Raw genomic sequence first — 22,624 nt, 5'->3', positions numbered from 1 at the left:
ACACACAAACAAGGTACATACAGAGAACTAGGAAATAAAGAGTTGGAAAGTTAGAGCTGGTTGCATTAGCAGGAGAGCCCACTTGAGATCGATGGAACTGGGTATACTCACCTGGTCATGGCGTAGAAGAAAGATGTAGTAGCGAAGCGTGGTGGTATCTAATGCCTGCACTAGACTCATAGAGAGAGAGGCAGCGGAGGTTCAGGATAGGAATGGCACATGCACCTCATGGCCGGGGAGGCCAGCTTAAATACCCCAAAACGTACCCTGGGGCACGTGCCTTTCCCTGTGGTTCTCAAAAGGGGAACAAAGGCTTGATGGCTCTACAACTACCCTTGATGGGCCACTTTAGTATCTGATTGTAAGATTGTGACACCTCGGGAAGAGGGGACAAAGGAGGGGAAGGGAGTGCCAGGCGGGTTGATTGGATCGGCCAGGAAGCTGGCTTTGTCTCAACGGCATCAGCTCTGGAATGCTGTGGCTGCATTGAGATGTGTCCATTAGCTGTTCTGGACAGTTGGCACTTAGCTTCCATTCTGGGGCGGCTTCTGAGATATGCAGAGCGGGGCGAGGTCGGCCGCTGTGGACGTGACCGGCTCGCTTTCACGAAATGGCAGCCTTGAGGTAAACTGTCCAGGCTGGCTCTTTGCTGCTTGGGAACATGAGTTCTTCCTTGGCACGGCTTGGGCTTGCTAGCAGGCTGCCCAGTGGCGAGGGCAGACTCAGCAACCGGCCTGCAAGGGGCCCTCCATGGGAACTGACCAGGGGGTGCCTGGCCGGGCTCGTGGAGACTCCCTCCGGCTGGCACTGTGCTGCTGGCAGCATGGCTCTGGGCCCAGGTGAGATAGGTGCCCAAGGAGGCAGGAGACAGACATGGATGGCACGGTCCATTGCAGCAAGGAGGACAGGAAATAGGCACGGGCAATGCTGCCCTAAAACAGAGTCTTTAGTAGATCTTTAACCAGCAACACAGGAAACTGACACAGTTCATGGCAGGTCTCATAACAGGAGGAGGAGGGGTCCTTGGCAACAACTCAGCCTTCCAGCATTCCATCTCTTCCCATACTGTGCGCAAATTAAGATCTGCTTTCTGTGTCCCTGCCTTCAGAGGTGAGGAGAGTGTTAACTGAAGACAGGACATTTTCTGTGGTGACAGAATGCTGTCCCACTTGAGGCTTACCTTGCTTATAGTTAGGAGTTTTATCTTTCCTTTTTAAAATGATTTGCTTTTGGTCTGAGGTATGTTCTATGGATGACTTTATGCTGTTTATGTCCCATGACTTGTTTTAAGGACTCATTTTTTATACTGACAATTTATTATTTTAACTGTAAGCTGTCTAGATCAGGACTCTGCAAAGGAGGCATAGAAATATTCCAAACAAACAAACAGAAGCATTGGGTGCAGAACTTACCCACGCCGGCATTTGCGGGGTCCACAGGGCGGGGAAAAGGGCAGGACGGCATCTTTGCCAGCCCAGCCCAGTCGCGCAGCCCCGAGACAGGCTGGGCAATGTAGTTTAAATGTGCCCTGCCAGCCAATTGGAGCAGCCGGCTGGGGGACCAATCAGGAAGAGGGTGGTTCCACCCGACCTGAGAAGGGAAGTTTTCCCTCAGGTCCTCATCAAAAATATAAATTCCTGGGCCGGCCTTTTGCAGCCCAGTCAGCCTCGGAACAGCGATCCCCACCCACCCTCCGCTTGATTCAAATTTTGAGGTTAATTGTTACTTGGGGGACAAATTAGTTTGATAACGATGTTAATAATAGATGTATGTTAAGCGTATATCATGTATTTAGTGTTTTGGTCAGCGGAAAGGTTGAGGGTTAATTGTCAGTGTTTCTTTGTCACAACTTATGGTTTGGTGGTTTGGACGTTGGGTACCGATCCCGTCGGGGGAAAACAGGGCTGGCTGGCACTGTTTCCCCATAGATGGGGATCCCCATAAGGGATCTTGGACCAGGCTTGGCAGTGGTAAACCCAGCTCGGGAGGCTGACAGAACAGGCCTGTGTCCAGGTGACGGGGGAGCCATGCAGAGGCGACCGCCCAGTGTGACTCCCTTAACTGTCATTCCGTGGTTTCCCCCTGCAGCGGACAACCTGGAGGGGTGAGGGGTCATCGGCGGGCAGGCGGGTCAGCCGATGCAGGGATCCGTGCCCTTACGCTACCATAGCTCCCTAATTCTGTAACCAATAAAGTTGTGGCCATTTTTCTCCAAACAAGCGTCAGTGTGGTTTTTTCCTTCCCTGGGTATCCCTGCCATTTAGGCTGGCCCCGCAACCTTGTTGTAGTCTACCTTGTGAGAAAAGAAAAGATAGAAAAACTGATACCAGTACTGATTGATCAGTTCTCTTTTTTGAACCTACTAAAAGAGCTCTATAATGGACAGACTACACTGCACTCCCCATTTTGAAATGTTAGATGAATAGACTGAATGTATAAGGAAATTATGACATATTCCTCAACATTCTATGAAGTTGAACTACTACCTCCTAGTTAGGGATCATCCTGTTCTTTAGTTATTTGCCTGGATGTCATAGTGGGAATCCTTTCAGAAGAAAAAGATGTGCATAGATTATGTTGGAATTAACTTCCTTATGTTACTCATAATTATAAGTGGGAAATACTTCCCATTTTGAAGAAGCTGCTCTGCACAATAAGGCAGGTTACATTTCAAATGCTGATGTGTAGGATCTAAGGCTTCCTGCATCTCTTTCTCTATTATTGATTCTTCAGGAAATAAGTAGAAATTGTTAAGAGTTAAGCCCACTTTTGTATGTGTGTGAATTGTATATTTATAATCCCTCCCTATCTTTATAAGCACCATAGATGGGATACATCCAGTGTCATGTAAACCAAAAGAAGCAGTCCCAAGTTAGGTGCACATAAATCCCAATGAAATAGTGGGACAAAAGCACAGTTAAGTGCTTAAGTTCTGATGGTTTCATATTAGGCATATCTACATAGAAGTTTTCAGAAGTAGACAGTTATACACAAGGTTTGCTTTTCACTCTAGCTTCATATGGCTTAAAGATCCTAAGGGTAGAAGCTAAGAGAGATGGATGAATAGATAGCTATATATACCAAAAGAGATGGACAAAACCACAGCACACCTCACCCCTGAATTTTGCCACTTTATGCTTACAATAACTTCAAATTTGGTGACAACCTATCTCTGTAGGTCAGTGGCACAGCCATGGGCACACGCATGGCATCATAGTATGCTAACATATTCATGGCAGACTTCCTCAGCTCCCGTCCACTAAAACCATTCCTGTACTTAAGGTTCTTGGATGACATCTTCATCATTTGGACCCATGGGAAAGAAGCCCTTGAGAGATTTTACCAGGACTTCAACAACTTTTACCCCACCATCAACCTGAATCTGGACCACCCTACACAACAGGTACACTTCCTGAACACCACTGTACAGCTACATAATGGACAGATAGAGATCACCTTATACTGGAAACCCACTGATCAATACTCATATCTACATGCCTCCAGCTACCACCCAAAACATACCACTTACTCGATTATCTACAGCCAAGCCTTACATTAAAATTGTATCTGCTCCAATGCTCTTGATTGGAACTCTCACTTAAGAGATTTACAACAAGCATTTTTGGGGCTATAGTACCCACGAAATGAGGTGAGGAAACACATTGACTGGGCTAAAATAGTACCCAGAAACAGCCTGCTACAGAACAAATCAAAAAGAACCAACAACAGAACACCACTGGCTGTCACCTATAGTTCCCAGCTCAAACCTATCCAATGTATCATCAGTGATCTACAACCCATCCTGGAAAACCCACCCATCTCTCTCACAAGCGCTGAGTGGGGAAGACCTCTCCTTGCCTATAGACAGCTCCCCAACCTTAAACAACTAACAAGCATGAAACGGCTAACAGAGTCACCAACACAGGAACCAGACCCTGCAACAGACCCAGGTGCCAACTCTGCCCACATATCTACCCAGAAAATATGATTACAGGACCCAATGACATCAACTACACAATCTCTGGCTCTCACAGCTGCTCATCCTTCAACATGATATATGCCCTCATGTGCCAACAATGCCCATCGGCACTGTACATAGGACAAACCAGCCAACCTCTGTGAAAAAGAATAAATGGACACAAATCTGACATCAAAAATGGCAATATCCAGAAACCAGTAGGAGAACACTTCAATGTACCAGGACATTCCATCAAAGACTTAAAGGTCACCATAGTTCAAAAGAAACATTTCAAAAATAAAATCCAACAGGAAGCTGCTGAATTGGAATTCATATCTAAATTTGACTCAATCAGACTTGAATTGAATAGAGACCCTGGATGGTTATCTCATTACCAGAAGTAACTGCCTTCAGGCATTCAATTCAGATTCAGCAATAGAAGGAAGGGGTCACACCCAGCCTGGATTATGCACTCCACCCCTTTCATGACTTTTGCAACTGATTTACATTTACATGGCCCTCACTCCCTGCACCCTCTCCCCCCTCCCCTCCCCACCTATATATTCTGCCCAGTTTCTTTATACCCTCCATGCATCTGACGAAGAGAGCTGTGGTTCTCAAAAACTTATGCTACAATAAAGCTGGTTACTCTTAAAGGTGCTACTGGACTCTTTACTATATATACCAAAGTGTTCACACAGGGAAGCACATTATTTTCCTGATACAGCCATAAATAGATAATAAAAGCTAACTCACATGAGTAGAGAAATGATGATGATGATGATGATGTTGTTAAACAACCACATCATTTTTGTTAAATATCAGTAATGCACATAGGGCATCTGAAGGACTTCTTTTCTTTTATGGAGCATTGCAGAAGATTGTGCCATATTGACACACCTCCACCTTAATAAGTATTTTTATCACAAGTAGGGGTGTGGGATTTGGCTCAGAAATACAGAATGTATATCTGAAAAATATGTACCTAAAAAACTCCTAACTAAAAGCAAGGCGAACCTCAAGTGGGAGGGCATTTTAAAGGTGAGGTGTCACCACAGAAAATGCCCTGTCTCCAGTTGACACTCGGTTGACACTCTCCCAAAGGCAGGGACACAGAAAGCAGATCTTAATTAGTGAGCTAGACAGTATAGGAAGGGATGGAATGCTGAAAGGCAGGGTAGAGAACGTGCCTCCTCATATTTAATTCAAGTCACAGCAAAAATTAAAAAGTCCATCATCCTATACAGGAAATGATGGCTAAGGAGCATGAGGTTTGTATTGCCAGTTAACAAGAGACTCCGCAAGGGTATCTGCTAACATTCGCTTCTGACTATCAGTTGTTAATAAGTTAAGAGAAGTTTAATGGCTCTATCTGAGATAGACAAAAGGTGTGAATGGGGTTTAATGACCCAGCAATTGCTTGATGGGGAGAGCTATCAGGTCCCTGAATATCCCTGATTAGGATGATGGGTGAGGAAGGTACAGAAGGGAAAGGGCAACTGTCGCCACAGCCCACCTATGGCTGCTGGGAGATGAGTCAGGCCACACCGAGTCACACGGGAGGCCGGAAGACTACCGTGGCCCTAGTGCAGCCACCGCCACCAATACCAGTGAGCTCGGGCCAAGAGCTCCACAACGAGAGGGACCATGCTGGGCAGATGGAGATGACCGGTGCCTTGGCTCTGTAGGCAGCCATCAGAACCCAGGCCGGCCTCTGCAGGGAGCCCCGACCCCAGGCAGCATCAGAGAGCCAGACATAACCAACACCTGCCTGAAAGGTAGCAGAACGTCCTGAGGACATTTCCCGGGGCCATGATAGGATCCTGCCCGAGGCATGGGCCAGTGGCCAGGGGAGGTTGGAAGGGGGCAGGGTGATGAGGTAGTGGCCACACCTGGTTCAGGTGTTGAGCATCACTCTGAGGTTCAGGGTGTGAGAAACAGGGTGGGAAAGGTGATGGGATGGAAGGGATATAAGAGAGCAGAGAACCCTGGCCAGGAGGTAGAAAAGTGAATGGCTCCTGAAGCTAAGGGGCATCTGCTCAGGAGGGGGGTAGGATTACAGGAGCACCCATAACCCATCACTGTCCCCTCCTATCTGAGGCTCAGAAAGGGGGCGTTGCTCCCCAACATTGGTGCAAGGCCAGTCGGGCTGACCGGGCGGACCAGAAGAGTCAATGGTAGGCGGGTTGGGGCACTAGCAGCGGCTGCTCCACGGTGGAAGGGCACCCCCTGGGTGCGGGCATGGCCACACACAACATAGTGTTTTGTGCTTAAGGCACATGAGGAAAAGGGGTTTATGATATTCCATATTCATAAATTGTCCTTTCAGCATGAGAAAGTGGTCTGACTGCTAACAGTTGCATGGATTTAAAGGCATTAAATGGAGACCATTTTATTAATTTTTTTTGTTTTGAAAATATTTATGCTCCCTCTGCAGGGAAACCTCCTTGACACAGCTTACAAAATAAAACATAATAAAACATGATAAATCATTAAAAGTTGTTATTTAAAATCTAGCATTAAAACCCAGCCTGAGCACAAAACATTGATCATGAAGCAGCTTAAAATGAATAATAATAAAAGCACTCCATAACAATGGTGTTAAAAGATCAGTCCTTTAATTAAAAGCTTGGTCTGATCTGGCACCTAAAAGAGAGTAGTGTAAGTGCTAGGCAAGCCTCAAGAGGGAAGGGCATTGAATAGGCAAGGTGCCACTCCTGAAAAAGCCCTGTCCCTGTTAACCATCTGCCTTATCTTTAATGGCAGGGGCACAGAGACCAGGGCTGGACAAGAAGAATTTGACTTATTCTGAATTGGACCATGGTCCATGATGGTCAGTAATATTTACTCAGACTGACAGCAGTTCTCTGGGGTCTCATGTCTTTTGCATCACCTTCCACCTGATTCTTTTAGCTGGAGATGCCAGGGATTGAACTTGGCACCCTCTGCATGCTCAGTACCACTGACCTACAGCTCCTCCCTCTCTTAAATGGTGGGTTGGACAGTAGGGTCCTAAACCAGCTACTTGAATTGTGCTTAGAGACAAATGGACAGACAGTGCAGGTATTTCAGCACCAGAGTGATACTCGAATATTCTTTGCCCCTAACAGTAGCCTGCATTTTGGACTATGTGAAGTTTCTGGACTGCCCTTTTCAAAAGCAACCAAAAATAGAGCACATTACAGTAATCTAACTTGGATGTAATCAGAGCATTGATAATTTCTCTGGCAAATTTGTCTGGTGGAGAGTGCCGTAAAGGCATAACTGACTAATTGTGACCCTTGATGGGGTTTTCATGACAAGAAACCAACAGAGGTGGTTAGCCATTGCCTGCCTCTGCAGTCCTGCTCTTCATTGGAGGTCTCCCATCCAATTACTAACCAAGGCCAATCCTGCTTAGCTTCTGATGAGATCAGGTTCACCTGGGGTATCCAGGTCAGGGCGGATAATTTGTCTAGCTGAATCTTAAAAGAGAACACGAGATAGATGTGATTTGAACACTCTTTGTTGCTTAACAGTCATGTGGCCCTGTTTTTGAAGACCAAAATACTTAAATTAGTTGATGTGTAGAACATACTTAACAGGGAGATTGCAGGAACACATAGATGGGCCACTTCAGTGACATGTGAAATAGGGCTCCAATACAGCTGCACACTTCAGGTTCAAACTGAGTTCTGGGCCCAGTGCTTTTCAATATTTTTATAAATGATCTGGAAAAGGATGTGAAAGGATTTCTCATTAAATTTGGTGACGACACCAAACTAGGAGGAGCAGCAAACACCCTTGAAGATAGAGATAGAATCCAACGAGATCTTATTACGCTGGGAAAAAGGGCAGATTTGAATAAGATACAATTTAATAAGGACAAGTGCCGTGTTCTACACCTGGATAACAAAAATGCAAAGCATGTATACTGGATGGAAGATGCACTTCTGGGTAGCAGTGTACATGAACAAGATCTTGGAGTATGGGTAGATGGGAAGCTAAATATGAGCAGTCAGTGTAATGCAGCAGCAAAAAAGACAAATATAATCTTGGAGTGTATCAACAAAGGCATAACATCCAAATCACAGAATGTCATTGTCCCACTATATACCACATTGATCAGGCCCCATCTGGAGTATTGTGTGCAGTTCTGTAGGCCTCACTTTTAAAAGGAACAATTGGAATGGGTGCAGAGGAGAGCAACCAGGATGATTGGGGCCTGCAGACCAAACCCTATAAGGAAAGACTGAGGGATTGGGAATGTTCAGTTTGGAGAAGAGGAGGTTGAGGGGAGACATGTTTTCTCTCTTAAAGTATTTAAAAGTTTGTAATGTAGGGGAGGGTAGAGAGCTGCTCCTGTTGGCAGCAGAGAATAGGACTCACAATAATAGGTTTAAACTACAGGAGGGAAGCTACTATTTGGATATTAGGAAAAACTTCTTCACTTTAAGAGTAATTCAACAGTGGAATGGGCAGTCCAGGGATATGGTGGGTTTCCCCTTATTGGCTGTCTTCAAGGAGTGGCTGGACGAGTACGTGTTGTGGATGCTTTAGGCTGTTCCTCTATTGGGCAGGGGGTTGTACTAGATGATCTGTAAGACCACTTCCATTTTTTTGTCTTTTTATAAAAGAAACATTCAGATATTTTGGACAATATGTCTGCAAAATCTCTTTATGGATATAGAATATGTCGATAGTCAGCAATGTTAGAGTTTTCCATAGTAGGATTAGAGAGATTTTCTCTGCTGTTTTAAGTCATTTAATTTATCATCTACACCCTTTGGTGTGTGTTTTTTTTTAAAAAAAATCGGAATATTATGTTCTTTTCTCACTCATTTGTCAGGGTGGATTAGGGTTTTCTCCCCCTCTCCCTAGAAACATTCTTTCGTCTCTAAAGTGAGGCCTGTGTGTTATCAAAAAAGAAAAAAAAATACTTTCTAAGTCTGCTGACCACTGCAGTTTGTTATTTTGCATCCCAAGGTTAAATGATGATCTAATTCCAGTGTGTTTTCCCACTAGTTGGATGGCCTCATTAAATATTTAATTCCACATTACCAAAGGCTAAATATCTGCAGTACTGAATGAATGGCTCTAAAACAAAGGTTAATTGAAAAAGATTCTGGATAAATGCTGGATTCTTGGAGTATTCCTGATGACAAAGGAATTTCTTTAATTGAAAGACCACAGTTTATGATGACACACGTTCTACACACCAGGGGAAGATAATATGCACATATTTACCCGGTGACATTACTCTCCATGTCTGGTAATTTTCACAATGCCATGCCCTGCTACCATTGTTGTGATCTTTTAGGTTATCATGCTGGAAATTACTGGGTACTTGCCACATAAGTTGCACTGTGAAAGTGCAGCTTCCCTTGGCATGAAGCTTTCTGGATCAAGGCCACATATGTTTTCCCTACAATGTAATTTGAGGGCAGTATATTTTTGAAATATATTTAAACACTTAAATATACTTAAATATATCTTAAATTTACAGGTTCTTAATGAGTTAATACTTATGTTGTTTGTTTTAAAATTTATGTGTCAAAGCAGAATGTCATTCCATTAGCTTCCTAGTCAAACACGCACATGTTTAGAATGGAGTCCATGACTCCAGTCTTTTTTAATTCTGTAAGCTGGAAAGGTGCAGACATATTATAAGGTAGAGGAATAATCTAAGGTTATTATTGGGAATCAGTTGCGGGAATTGGGATAATTGCTACATAAAGATTCATTGGATTATCTCACACATTTATAGGTGACAGGTTATTTAGAGAGAAAGTTTTCTTTGTATCCATGATAAAATCTTTGTGCCATGTAATAAGTTTGGAATTCAAGGACATAAATGTCAGATGATCCTTGGAGTTGTAAATAACTCTGTGTAACACAACAGGACACAATATATTTGTGTGTTTTATTGCCATTTCCGTAAGTCTATTGTTCCTACCCTAGGTATTTCAGTGTGTACTGAACATGGCAGATGGATACATCAGTCCATAGCAGATGTTATAAACACTTTCAAAGAACTTGCTTGTTACAATTTTGATTTGAGTTTAAGAAAGGTATCTGTCAATTCATATGAGAGCCCCGCTTATCAGAGGAGACCTTCAATGAGTGAATGAACACTTGGATCCATCCCAGTGAGAGTACTCTCCCCAAACATGCATCGCCTCATCATTCCTTTGTGAGGGTCACTGGCGGAATGCGGCTATTGAGCAAATTCATAGGATTTTTTTTAAAAAAATGAATTCATATTCAAGCAAAGCTTTGCATTGATTAGTCCTCCTGAATATCAACAAAACCACCTCCAGATAAGTTCAAGGCAAATACAGCAGTATTTATCTCATTCTTCCATAGATACCTATATTAATAACAATATTGATACAGCACCATAATGGACAAAAGCATGTCTGCATTCACAGCAAATGAGTATGCAACTATTTGCCAATGTAAGTATTTGGCTCTTCTAGTGCAAGAATTTGGGATATATTTGCAAAGAATATTTTTAGGGCAGAATATACAAAGCATTGTTAATATCCACATGCTGGGTCAATTGATGATTTTCATGCTTGATGACACAAAATGTACATGGCCCTACCCATCAGATGTGAGGGTATATGTGTAGAATTAAGTATATATCTTTTTAAAAAAAAACAATCAAAAGTGATAGCCAGAAAAGAATTGGGATACCACTACCCTTACCTTTAATGGGAAGCAAGGAAAAACATTCCTCTTCTACTTTGCTGAATGAACACATGCAGAAATTTTTGTATCCTTGTTGAACAATGTGTCATAAAAATTTAACCCATTTAAGCTGTCATTGCGCAGTAAACAGAAGACATTTTTATATAAAACTTATTAAACCTTTTCTCACCTTCTCCTTTGAAGATACATCCTTGATTCTCTCACCTTTTTTCATTAATTCAGATTACATAATATATCTTGGATGAATTCTGGCATGCAGAGGATTTTTAAAAGTCTTCATTTTCTGCACAGGCATTTTTGTACAAACCTTAGTGGATCCAGATTTCTACTATTGTCTTTAATACATTTTTTTTATTTCTGTCAACACTTATGAGACATTTCTGGTTCCATGATGAAATGCAAAATACATATTTACATGACTTAATTTGGCAGTTTAATTTTAGACAGTGATAAATCTTTTTAAATTTACTATTGCCTTAATGGGGGTTGGTTGTAATCCTCTTAGCAGTTGTTTAATTGCTTTCATGTTTGCCCTTGTTCCAACGACGTGCATTGGCTTTACTTGCACACATCTGGCATGGATTAAGGCTATGAATATATAGTATGTTGTTGCCATCTGAGCTAAGCAAATCCCCCAGTACAGTCAGACATTTTTGAACACTGTCTTTTTGGAACAAAAATGTGAAATTATCATAATTTGTACTAGATAACTAGCCACTCCCAACAACTTATCTTGCCATAGTTCAATGTTGTCTGTAACTGAGGAAACCTTAACAGCATATTCACCAAATCAGGTATATCCTGCAGAACTTCAGAGTGCCAAAGAGCATGTTATGTTGAAGATCTGTGGTCTCCCTACATGTTTTTGGCCAGGGTTTGACAGTTAGGAGGAAAGAGGAGATTTCTCTTTGCTCCTCACACATTTTCTGATCAAAATGTCTCCTCCTCCTCCTGAGCTGCAGTTAGCCTTGGTGGGGAAAGAAGACCAGAGCTAGCTAGCTTTCTCTCCTCTCCTCCCTTCCCTTCCCTTCAGGAAACTGCATTGCTTGAAGGTAGCAATTTCTATCAGGAAGATTGGGGGACTGTTAACCAACCTATACCTAGTGCTGTGGCCCTGGATCAGGAGGACTCTACCTCCCTGTGTCTTCCTTCTAGAATTTAAAAAAAGAGATTCATTCATAGATTTTGAATGTTGTAGAAGTGAGAGAAGGGATGATACTGTATTCTTGAAACACCCCTATTCTTCCTTCCAAGAGTTTTCTTGATTGTGTTTTTCTACATGTGCCAGTTTCTTTGAGGCGTGCTTTTAATCTACTTTGCATTAGTCCTACAATCTCCTCTAAAACAGGATGAATGTTAGTAAAATGACCAGAAACATTAAATTAGTTTTAAATTTATGGATTCTCAATACAATATTTCCTTTCACAATAGATATGGTTGTGTGTGTGTTCAAAAATAGCTGCAACTAAAGTACAGATAATAACATTCAATATCTGGATAAGTAATCATGGGAGGATGAATGGGAAACCATATGCCGATATTGTGAGTCCATGCTTTCTCATTTATATGCTCATGTATCACAATCCAATTCATCTATCCCTCATTCAGATTAACTTTTAGAGAGGTGAAGAGGGACTGAAATTTGAAGAATGATTACTTAGGATAACATGCCCAGACCTGGATAACCCAGGTGAGCCTGATCTTGTCAGATCTCAGAAGCTAAGCAAGATAGGCTCTGGTTAGTAATGGGATGGGAGACCTCCAACGAAGACCAGGGTTGCAGAGGCAGGCAATGGGAAACCACCTCTGTTAGTCTCTTGCCATGAAAAATCCACCAGGGATCACCATAAGTCAGTCACTTAGGATAACACAGTCTTTGAAAGGCAGATCCAAAATCTTTCCTAAAGAAAATATAGGTGCGTGATTTACTAGTGTGTGGAAAATAGGAACAGACAAAGTTTACGTGTAGAGGTGTCTTAGGATCTTCCTTGAAATGCTTACACATTTAAGTGTTGAATTAGTGGCGATTGGTGCGATTTGAAATAAAATTGAGAATCCTTGTGAGGATCACAAACTTTCTGGAACTTCTTGCTCGTATTACATAAGGTTTTCTGGAGCCTCATCCATATGTGTACATCTGTGTGGGTGACATCCACATGATGAACTTTAGCTTGGTGGTTTATCTTGTTGGTTGATTTACCTGCATAGTTTTGACAAATTTTATCCACATCAACACAACCCCTAACTTAGGTAGCTGTGTGAACATGCCTAACTGAGTGGAAGTTGCTCTTAGAAGCAGCTTCCCTTCTGGAGTACCACCATTTAGTTAATGAAGCAAGCATGAAATATAATATCAGAATTTCAGTTATGTAAGATAAATAAGCCTTATTCTGTGACTTTTTAATGTGATATAAAATTGACTCTAAGGTAAATTTCAATCTCAGAAAAAGCTAATATTTGTGACTTTCCAAAATGTACTTTAGTTCCCCCATCTGTGAACAAATATTATATTATATATACCCACAATATCATATCATTCAAAATATTATATATACTTTATTTCAAAATGCTTTATGTGTGTCTGTACCAAATCAATCTGCTAGGATTTTTCCCCAGTGGCGACCCAAAGCGACTTTCAACAACAACAAAATACAATTTGAATAAAGTTATTTTTTTTTAAAAGTATAAACAGCAAGGGAAAAACAAAAGGCACAGAACTTCTAGGGCTAGTGTTCACCAGGTTAGTGCATCAAGGCCATCAATTAAATGCATGAACTAACAGTACAATCCTAACACATGCTTCGACACCATCATGCAGGTGCCAGCAGATCTCTGGCACCACTTGGTCTCTCCCAAAGGACTTTCATGAGCGAGCAACACTGGCAAGATGAACCAGGCCAGGTGAGAGCAGTGAGGTGCCCTTGAGATCCACTGGTTTGGCCTTCACATTGCTCCACAACCCCACCCCCCGCCATAGTGTTGCTTCTTTGCATCAACTTTGTCCCCTGCCCCCATACGCCATCCCGCTTCCTGGCTTATCAGATGCCTGCAGTGCTATGGGAGACTGGGAGACCTCCTTAGATTCTACCTTCCTGCAGACATACACAGACAGGACTCCAAGTCCCAACTCGCACCCAGAAGTGAATCTGAGGGGGAAGAGGGGTGGGTGGGAAGCTAAATGGGCTCACAGCCTCCAAGATGTCACTTGACCTCTGTTGTTTTTAGAGCAGAACATATTCTGGTCCTCCCCATCCTTACCAGCTTGGAGCCAGAGGAAGTGAGAGATGGGGTAGGGATTGGGATGGGGTTGGGGATGGGGATGGAGCTACTGTCACCTGCATACAGGCACAGACAAGGAGAAAATCATTGCACAATACAGACTTCATTGAACTGCCACATGTGAAGAGGATGTCTGGGCACAGGCTGCCAACTCCCTCCATCTGGGGTGGTGACTGAAAATGTGTGTGCTGCTCCCAGGAGTTTTTTGGAGGTGACTTGAGCAAGGTGTACTCACAGGTCAGATAGCTGCTGCAGGGGAAATGTTCCCAGAGCCAGACTGGAAAGGCAGTCCAGGGAGATAGCCAGGGACAGCCACACACCCATATCTCCGGTTTGGATTTCCTCGTGCCTGAAAGAAAACAGAGACATGTGCAGCAATGGTGAGGTTAGGTTTGCTGAACCTCAGGATGTCTACAGCCCAAATGCGGGCGGGGGGGGGGCAAATCAAGGCAGAGGATGAGCATCCAAATCACTCTTAGCCATCTATCTAGGAAGCTCTCCTCAACTGCATCAGCTTTTTTTCCTTCTGCTGCTTGGAGCTCTGATCCTGCGTCAAAATGATTGAGAGGGTTGCTTGGCCATGGGAGTGCAGGGAGCAGCCACCCAGTCACCCCAACCCATGGCCGTGTTCAATCCTGTGCCTGAGGAGGGGAGTGTGGTCAGTGGAGTCTGCATGCAGCTCTGACATAGGCTGCGAGAATTCCCCTCACCACACCCAAGGCAGCTCTTTTGAGAACGGCTCCATGGGTGGCTGCCTCTTTGACAGGCATGGGCCTTTGTACCTCAGCCTCCCCCCGCCCCATGGTGCCAGACTCAATCACAGGGGCCAGAATTTAGGGGGAGGCACTGGCCTATGTGTGAAGGGAACGAGGAAGGCAGCTGTGGATGAGTGAAGCAGGGCAGCCAGCTCCCTAGCTCCTTCTTACCTGTCAGCATGTTGTCACCCCCTCGAGCAGAGACTCTAGAGACAGGGTATCTGTTAGGGAACTTGAATAGGAGATGTTAGACATTCTGGACTTAGCTCTCCCACCTTGTGTGAATGTAAAGTACTCCCCCAATTTTGCCAAGTGCCCCCTCTACGCTCGTTCCTCACCACTCAGGTGCTCACACTCTAAGTCCCCAAGGCAGAGGGCTCAAGCAAAGCCCAAGTGGGTGTGCAGCACAAGGCTATGCTTGAGCCCTCTGCCTTGGGGGACTTAGAAGGCGAGCACCTCAGTTAATGGGCGCCTCCGTTGAAAAATATGTGGGGGGTGATTGGGGGCCTGTGAGGGGACTCAGTCACCATGGGAGCGCACGTAGATCAGTCATAGCTCTAGTTGGCATCCTTTGCTCCTCTCGGCCATTTGGGTGAGGCTGAGTATGGGGCAGGACAGCTTTTCCTGCAATGGGTGCCTGTGGGCTATGCCACCTTTTTTGTGGCATAACTTTCCACCACTGTGGGGGGGTGTTTCTGAGCCCAAAATGCTTTAAGGAGCTAACTCCCACCCCTACACCTTGCCCCCAGGCCCACCAGTGCAAGGATTTACACCCGAGATCCACCCATGTCCAGATGCTGTGGCCAGGCGTGGTGGGGAACCGAGGCAGAGCAGTGCCAGGGTGCCCTACCATCATACGTTGAGTTTACGATGGCATAACTCAAAGATACTCTCTTTAGTTCTGTTTCACAGAGACCTGCCACACCCAGGCTTTAAATGCCTTTAAAAACAGGAAAGAGACAAGCATTCAGCCTCACTCTTACAAGCTTATTGCCAACTTGCACAATCCTCCCTCCTGATGATACAGACACAGCAGTTGTAAATGTTAACATAAGATGACTTTCTACCTGCAATTCTGTTAGAAGAGTCACAGAGCTTTTATCTAGATGTACAATGGAAGTAGAGGCATCTCCTTACAGAGGCATCCCAGTAAGGTGCTGTTTGCAAGGTTGTGTTAGCCGCCAGACAGAAATAAAGCTAAAGGCATTAATGCTTATTGTGTTGATGTAGTACAAAAGGAGAACAAGTGTGTGGTTTTTATTAACAAATTTAATTAACTTTTAATTGATTTCCATGAAGATAAATGGTTTCATTATACTGCAGCATGCTGTACACCAGAACTGGAAATTAAATGTCTTCAGAAACTTCCTGACAGAGCTGCTGATAACTAGAGACTTTACTATTATGGTATCTTGTGGGATCATCTACAGGCTGTTTTATAAATGTGCATAAATGAAATAAATAAATAGTTCCTAAATTACTCTTGCCAAATTCAGTCATAGTCATTAGATTTTTTTTCCAAAAGGATTTTTGAAAAACCCACCTGGAGCACAGGCAGAATCTTAAATGGCTTACCTAGGCAGGTTTGGTGAGTTGAACTTGGAGTACTTTTGTTGGAGATGTCAGAGGCTAGCATCTGCCATTGCCATGCCGGAAGAGGGGAGGTGGAGTTCCCATGAGCTGACTGTTTTCACTAACCTGCTCCTAGCACTGGGAAAAACTCTCGGTGGCCTTGGTGGCTTCAAGGCCCTGTACACATACATAGTTCCCAGCAGTAAGCAGGGGAGGGATGCTAGCCTGGGAGGCACTTACGGGCCTATGCTGTCGTAATGCCTTATTCTGGACAAAGACCTTTGTAAGATTACGATACCAGACTTGTTTAATAAAGCTTTGCAAATTCTTTGGAGACTTGTGAAAATGTGTCTTGGCATGATCTTTACAGAATCTGTCACTCATTAGCTTTTTAAAAAAAAAAACCCCTAAAGTTTCCTGTTTTTAAAACTAGCTTTTATTCTTTAAACCAAAGCTGTTCTGTAATAAATTTAAAAGCTTGTTTCCTTGAAATATCCCGATGTGGATCCAGTCTGTTTTTCAATAAGGATAGTGCATCCATTGGCCCCACCTTGGCTACAGCCCTAGTTGTGCCCCGTGAGTGACTCATGTTGCGTCCGAGTTAGGGTTCATGAAGTATTGACTGTGTGTCAGGGGATTATGGTAGCTAGTGAGTGAAGGAACAAGAACAGTGAGCTTGCCCAGCAGAAAAGAAGCATGTACAGTGTTCTGAGAAGTTTCTCCTTCAAAGTCCTGATCTAGTTAAAGTGTCAGGAGAAAACAAGGACTTTAGAAAGTAGCCAGCATGGACCACTGCACCTGCAGCTTACTGAAGTTCTGTTTGCACAGGTGGATCTGCTATCTCTGAAGTACGTTGACCTGGATCCTACCTGAACTTAACATTGCTGCATCCCTTTTAGCCTCTTAGACATTAGTGTCCAAAGAACGAATCCTAAGAAGGTCTAATTTGAAGTAAGTCTCAGGAAAGTATCTGTAGCCCTTTCTCTTACCAGCTCTGGGTTGGTAAATTCCTAGAGATTTAGGGGTAGATCTTGGGGAGGTCAGGATTTGGTAAGAGGAGGGACCTCAGTGGGGTCTAATGCCGTAATGCCCCCTAAAGCAGCCATTTTTTTCAGGGGAGCTGACCTCTGTAATCTGGAAATCAGTTATAATTCCAGGAGATTTCCAAGCCCTACCTGGAGGCAGGCGACTCTAGTAGCCATACTTAAGTAGGAACTTCTTTGCAGGTTGCAGCCACCCATGAATTTCAGTGACTACTGAGGAGGATTTTGTAGTTCTGCAGGCTTCTTCTTACAGTTGTATATGTTTTTTCTTCCCTTTTAGGCAACTGATCCTGATGCTGGAATCAATGGCCAAGTCCGCTATAGTTTGGCAAACTTTAACCATCTTTTTCGCATCACATCTAATGGCAGTATTTATACATCAGTAAAGCTAAACAGAGAAAAAAGGGACTATTACGAACTCATTGTTGAAGCCACAGATGGAGCTGTAGATGCTCGTCGTACAACATTAACTCTGGGAATCAAAGTCGTGGATATAGATGACAATAGCCCGGTGTTTACTAATGCCTCCTATACAGTGTCTATTCCTGAAAACCTGCTCCCAGGCACAGTATTCCTACATTTAGAGGTAAGAGAGGCACGAGCCCCATGGATATTATCAGTAAGGTAAACTCCTTGCCCTGTTGTACCAAAATGATCTGTCCAGTTGGCAGTTAATTAAATGAAAAAATAATATTACTTATTATGAAAGAATACATTAAAGCTCCTGAATGTGCATTCCTAGAAGTAGTATTAGTTCAGACCAGCATAAAGTGGAAATAATTCATGGCTACAAAATTGGCAGTCTTCATAATATATTAATTAAAATAGGGATCATCAATATTTGAAAATTGATTAATATATCTTGAGCCATCACTACATTTTTTAAAAAATTCATTTTAAAATTAAGTTGCTAAATTATTACTCATAGCATCTGTATTGAAGCTTACCTCTTTTCTTACAATATTCATACGTTTACCAGTAGTTTTAAGCCCATTGATTTCCATGGATTTATAAAAATGTAACTATTCTTAGGATTGCACTGTTAATGTGCTGCAAAGAATCCTTAGAGAGAAATCCTAAGCAGGTATACTTACTCACAATCCTACTCAAGCCTATTAAATAGGGCTTACTCCCATGAGAGTGTTCTTAGCATGGCACTGTTAGTATAGCAACTTACTTTAGTTCATTTACTGTAATGATTGTAGGACAAAGCATCTTAGTAGCAAAGGGGCAGCATATGCATAATGATCCAGAGATCAATGTGTGCTCAGACATGTTCATGAATTGGTTGAACCAGAACTTATTCCAAATATAAGAGAAAATTTTTGTGTATGTGCAGAAATGAAGACACAGTTTTCTTGGTATTCCATGGAAATAATAGATGGCAGGGCATTTAAAACATAAAGCATAATTTCCCCATATGTGAGCGCAACTCTTTATAGAAGGAATGCAATAAATCTCAGAGGCAAGCTGCTGCCTCCCTCGCTCCTCATGCAGGAGCAAAGCATCATTTCTTTGAGCCCTTTACCATCACAATCCCATCCCAGCTCATCCATACAGTCTTATGAGTCATGAGACCTTTTGAGCCATAAATATGCCATATCATAGTAAGGAGCTTGCAGCCTGAACCAGATCCCTCTGGACTCCTGTGCCCTGATATGCTGTATCCTTCTCTTCCATGCATGGCCCCTGTCCTGATAGATGAGCAATTTAAGAATTGAGTCCGTGGGGAGGAGAGAAATTACTAGGTGGGTTGGTAACTAAGAAACATGTTAGCTTGATATATACTCAGAAAGATGGAGGAAGAAAGGCTCCATTGGCTTCAGAGATCCCTTTGTACAATTGGTGTGAGCTTTGCCTCCCCAGTCATCAGAACCAGAAAGGGGTGCTTCTGCCAGCTTGGCCCTCCCTTCGAGCTGGCTCACAGTGGACCTCAGAATTGGGAAGAGGAGAGGGGTTTACAACATCCTCTTCCCTCTCTCTCCCTGCTGGGCTTGCCACTCTCTGGCTGACCGGTCTCTCTCTCTCTCTCTCTCTCTCTCTCTCTCTCTCTCTCTCTCTCTCTCTCTCTCTCTCTCTCTCTCTCTCTCTCTCTCTCTCTCTCTCTCTCTGTACTTTCTCCTCATCTGGTCTCCCAGCTACTCCTCACTGGCCTCCCTGCATAGCCTGCTTTTATGGGGCAGCCCTGGTGGTTCTTCCCACCCCCTCCTGGTTCCACCCTATCCCTGGCTTCCCTTCCCTCCACTCTGTGAAATAGCCAGCCGGGCTGGCCACTGGGAGAGCCTCCCTTGGCGTCTCCCTGCTCAGGGCTCCTTCCTCCTGGTGTTCTGGCTTCCCGGCAAGGTGGGGCTGGCCGAGCCCTGCCAGCACTGATGGGGCTGCCAGGGGAGGGGTGGGTCATGCTGCTCCTTGGGCTCTGCCTGGCCCAGGATCCTTGCTGGCCCATGCGCTAGGGTGCCACCTCATTCTGGCCCTGCAAGCAAGGCGAGCACCGGTGTGGGTCTGGCTGCAGGCACCTCTGGGTCAGCTTTCTGTGGCCTGCATCATCTCATGGGCCATCTGCCACAGCTCCTCCGTGTCTCCTGTGACCACAGTCTGCCCCACCACCTCAGGGGCCTCCACCATCCCTGTTCGGGCTGCTGCTGGCACTGTGCCTACCCTGGCAGCCTCCTCTGTCACGTTGGGGGCTCCTGTTGTGTGCACGCTCTACCAATCCTGGCATATAGAGTTTATTTGCTATGAGCCAACCTCTATTCTTCATTTCTTTTAGGCTAAGGATGTCGACCTTGGGTCAAATATTACTTATGGAATAAGAACCCAAGAAGCACGGCAGTTTTTTTCCTTGAACAAGTTTACTGGAGAGCTCTCACTTTTAAAGTCCTTGGATTTTGAGTCATTTGCTGGAATGGATGCAACGTTTACGTTTTTAGTGGAGGCCTTCGATATTGGGGGAACAATGCCTCCAGGTCTTGCTACAGTGACAGTGAGAATAAGGGTAAGAGTCATTATTATTATTCTCCAGCTTCTAACACAATCTGCTATTTGGTGCCATTAGAAAAGAGGTCCGAATGTGTTTTAGCAAAGACTGAGAATCCCAAGAGAATTTTCTTAATTTCCCTACCCTTCCTTCATTCTGTATTTGCATACATTTGCAGACTTCTTTTAGTAATAACTTATTCACATTTTGAATGTACAGTACTAGCAAATATAATTGCTTTGCAAATGTACATAATTACACAGTTATGTCTTGGCGCATAGATTTGTGTGTAACAAAATTAGATTTGTTAAATCCTTTAAAATCCCCCAAAGATTGAAATAAATGCTCAACAGAATTGTTTGCCAAAGTGACAGCATCTGTATTTCAGTGTAAGTTTGCATAAACCCATAGTTTTATGAGTCTCACTTATGGATCAACTGGTTGTGTACATTACAGTAGAATTTCAATTTCTGCTATTATGAAGCTCCAGCTTCACCAAGGATATGTTTGATCTGCTTTTGCTGTATAAATGTTATCACAGCTGTAGTTTACTGTGCAATATGTTCACATGATTCTGTATGCCGTGGTTTTTTTGTATTTTGAGTGGACACCTCATGCTTCAAATATGGGCTACAAAGGGAAGTCTGGATGTGATAATTGTGTTGGAAATGCATGTCCCTTTCAGATGTACTCTGTGAACGGAACTGTGAGTGGCTGCAGCTCAATATTTGTATGATCCTTTGGTCAGGGCTTTTTTTCAGCTAGAACGCAGTGGAACGGAGTTCCGGAACCTCTTGAAAATGGTCACATGGCTGGTGGCCCCGCCCCCTGATCTCCAGACAGAGGAGAGTTTAGATTGCCCTCCGGCACGGAGGGCAGTCTAAACTCCCCTATGTCTGGAGATCAGGGGGCGGGGCCACCAGCCATGTGACCATTTTCACCGAGGGCGATTTAAACTTTTAAAAAATCCCCCCTTGTTGCAGCTGACCCAAAGTGACATCATTGGCCCTGGGAGCATGCGTGCACTTTGCGCGCGCACATGCGATACCAGGGGCACCTCCTCCTGCCAAGAGTTGCCCCCTGTGCTGGCAACCCACCGAGTTCCACCACCTGTCTTCCCAGAAAAAAAACCCTGCCTTTGATGATTAAGGTTTGCCTCTATATTGTGTGTGAAATGTCCCTTATGGGAATTTGAAAATGGCTTTCTTCAAAACAGTGTTTTCAATCCTGCTTTCTTAGAGTGTCATATTATGGAGTCTTGAATCAGCTGGTATACTTTTTACACATTACAAGGAAGTGGCAGCAAATAGAGCTGCCAGATGGATTCAACAAAAATACTGGACACACTTGATAAAATTTGTCAACCTTGCGGGAAGCACGTGGCTTGATGAAGTGGTCCACCAAACAGGAGGCAGAGATGGAGGCAGGCCACAAAGTGCCACTGGTGCTGTGTGCACTTCACGCTCTGCCAGTGCTGGTGGGCAAATTTCCTGCCAGACAGGGATTGTTTAGTGATTGTGGAGCCCTGAGCAAAAATCACGGATGCTCCCCCTCACTTCCTTTATTCCCAACCAACTCACTCATGTTTACTTACTTTTTAGAATTATTATGAGGATAAAATGGCTTAGGGGAGAATGTTGTAAGCCACTTTGGATACCCATTAGGGAGAAAATTAGGATATAAATGAAGTAAATATTTCACTTTAAAACACATAGGCCCAAATGACCCCTGCTTCCATCCTACCCTCAATGCCCCTGGAGTCAGAGCAGTGGGGGCTTTGGGGGGAAAACTGATGATGATGATTGCCAAGAAATGGAGGAAAGCAAGGGGAGGAATGGTAAAAACAAGACTAGTTCACAGTGGAAAAAAGGCCCTCTGAAGTGATTTGGGAAACTGCTGCACTGGTTTTGGAGCAGTGAAAACTCCCTTCTCTCCCCCCACCCCCTGGTCTGGTCACCCAAGAATATCACCGTGGTTGGGCTGAATGTTATAGGGCACAGTGGGAATTTAAGCTCTTCATCATGTCCTCTTGCAGCTCTTGCTTGGACTCTGTCCCTGCTCCTGTTCTTTTTGCAGCTGCCTGCTACTGAGAGAGAGAGCAGCTATCCACTTTTTCTCAAATGGGAGCCAGAAGAGGAAATCAGCTTGGACGGGTGGTTGAGGTGGGACAAGCAAAGCACCTTTGCAAGTGGGAAGGGGGAAAGGAAGGGGACCACAACACCAATGAACAAAAATTAACTGGGCACCGTGCAGCACAGGAAAGAGCCTCTACAAATGGACAGTAAAATTGTACCTCCCTCTTTCAGTGAGAGGGAGAAACCAATATGTTTCTTAAGGAGTTTCATCT

The 22,624-nt window shown here is 44.0% G+C and overlaps 1 protein-coding gene across 2 annotated transcripts in view; it reads left to right on the top strand.

The window, feature by feature from the left end:
• Positions 1-22,624, top strand: part of PCDH15 (protocadherin related 15) — a 521,765-nt gene that overhangs the window by 340,547 nt on the left and 158,594 nt on the right. For both annotated transcript variants that reach the window (XM_054983659.1, XM_054983658.1), the window contains 2 exons: positions 17,581-17,886; positions 20,071-20,295. In XM_054983659.1, coding sequence (XP_054839634.1) covers positions 17,581-17,886; positions 20,071-20,295 — 531 coding nt within the window. The remainder of the gene's footprint in view (positions 1-17,580; positions 17,887-20,070; positions 20,296-22,624) is intronic.

The sequence above is a fragment of the Eublepharis macularius genome, chromosome 6, assembly GCF_028583425.1.
Source record: "Eublepharis macularius isolate TG4126 chromosome 6, MPM_Emac_v1.0, whole genome shotgun sequence".
In the NCBI taxonomy this organism is placed as follows: Eukaryota; Metazoa; Chordata; class Lepidosauria; order Squamata; family Eublepharidae; genus Eublepharis; species Eublepharis macularius.
The sequence above is the reverse complement of the archived record's forward strand: the minus strand, read 5'-3'. Positions and strand labels throughout refer to the sequence as shown.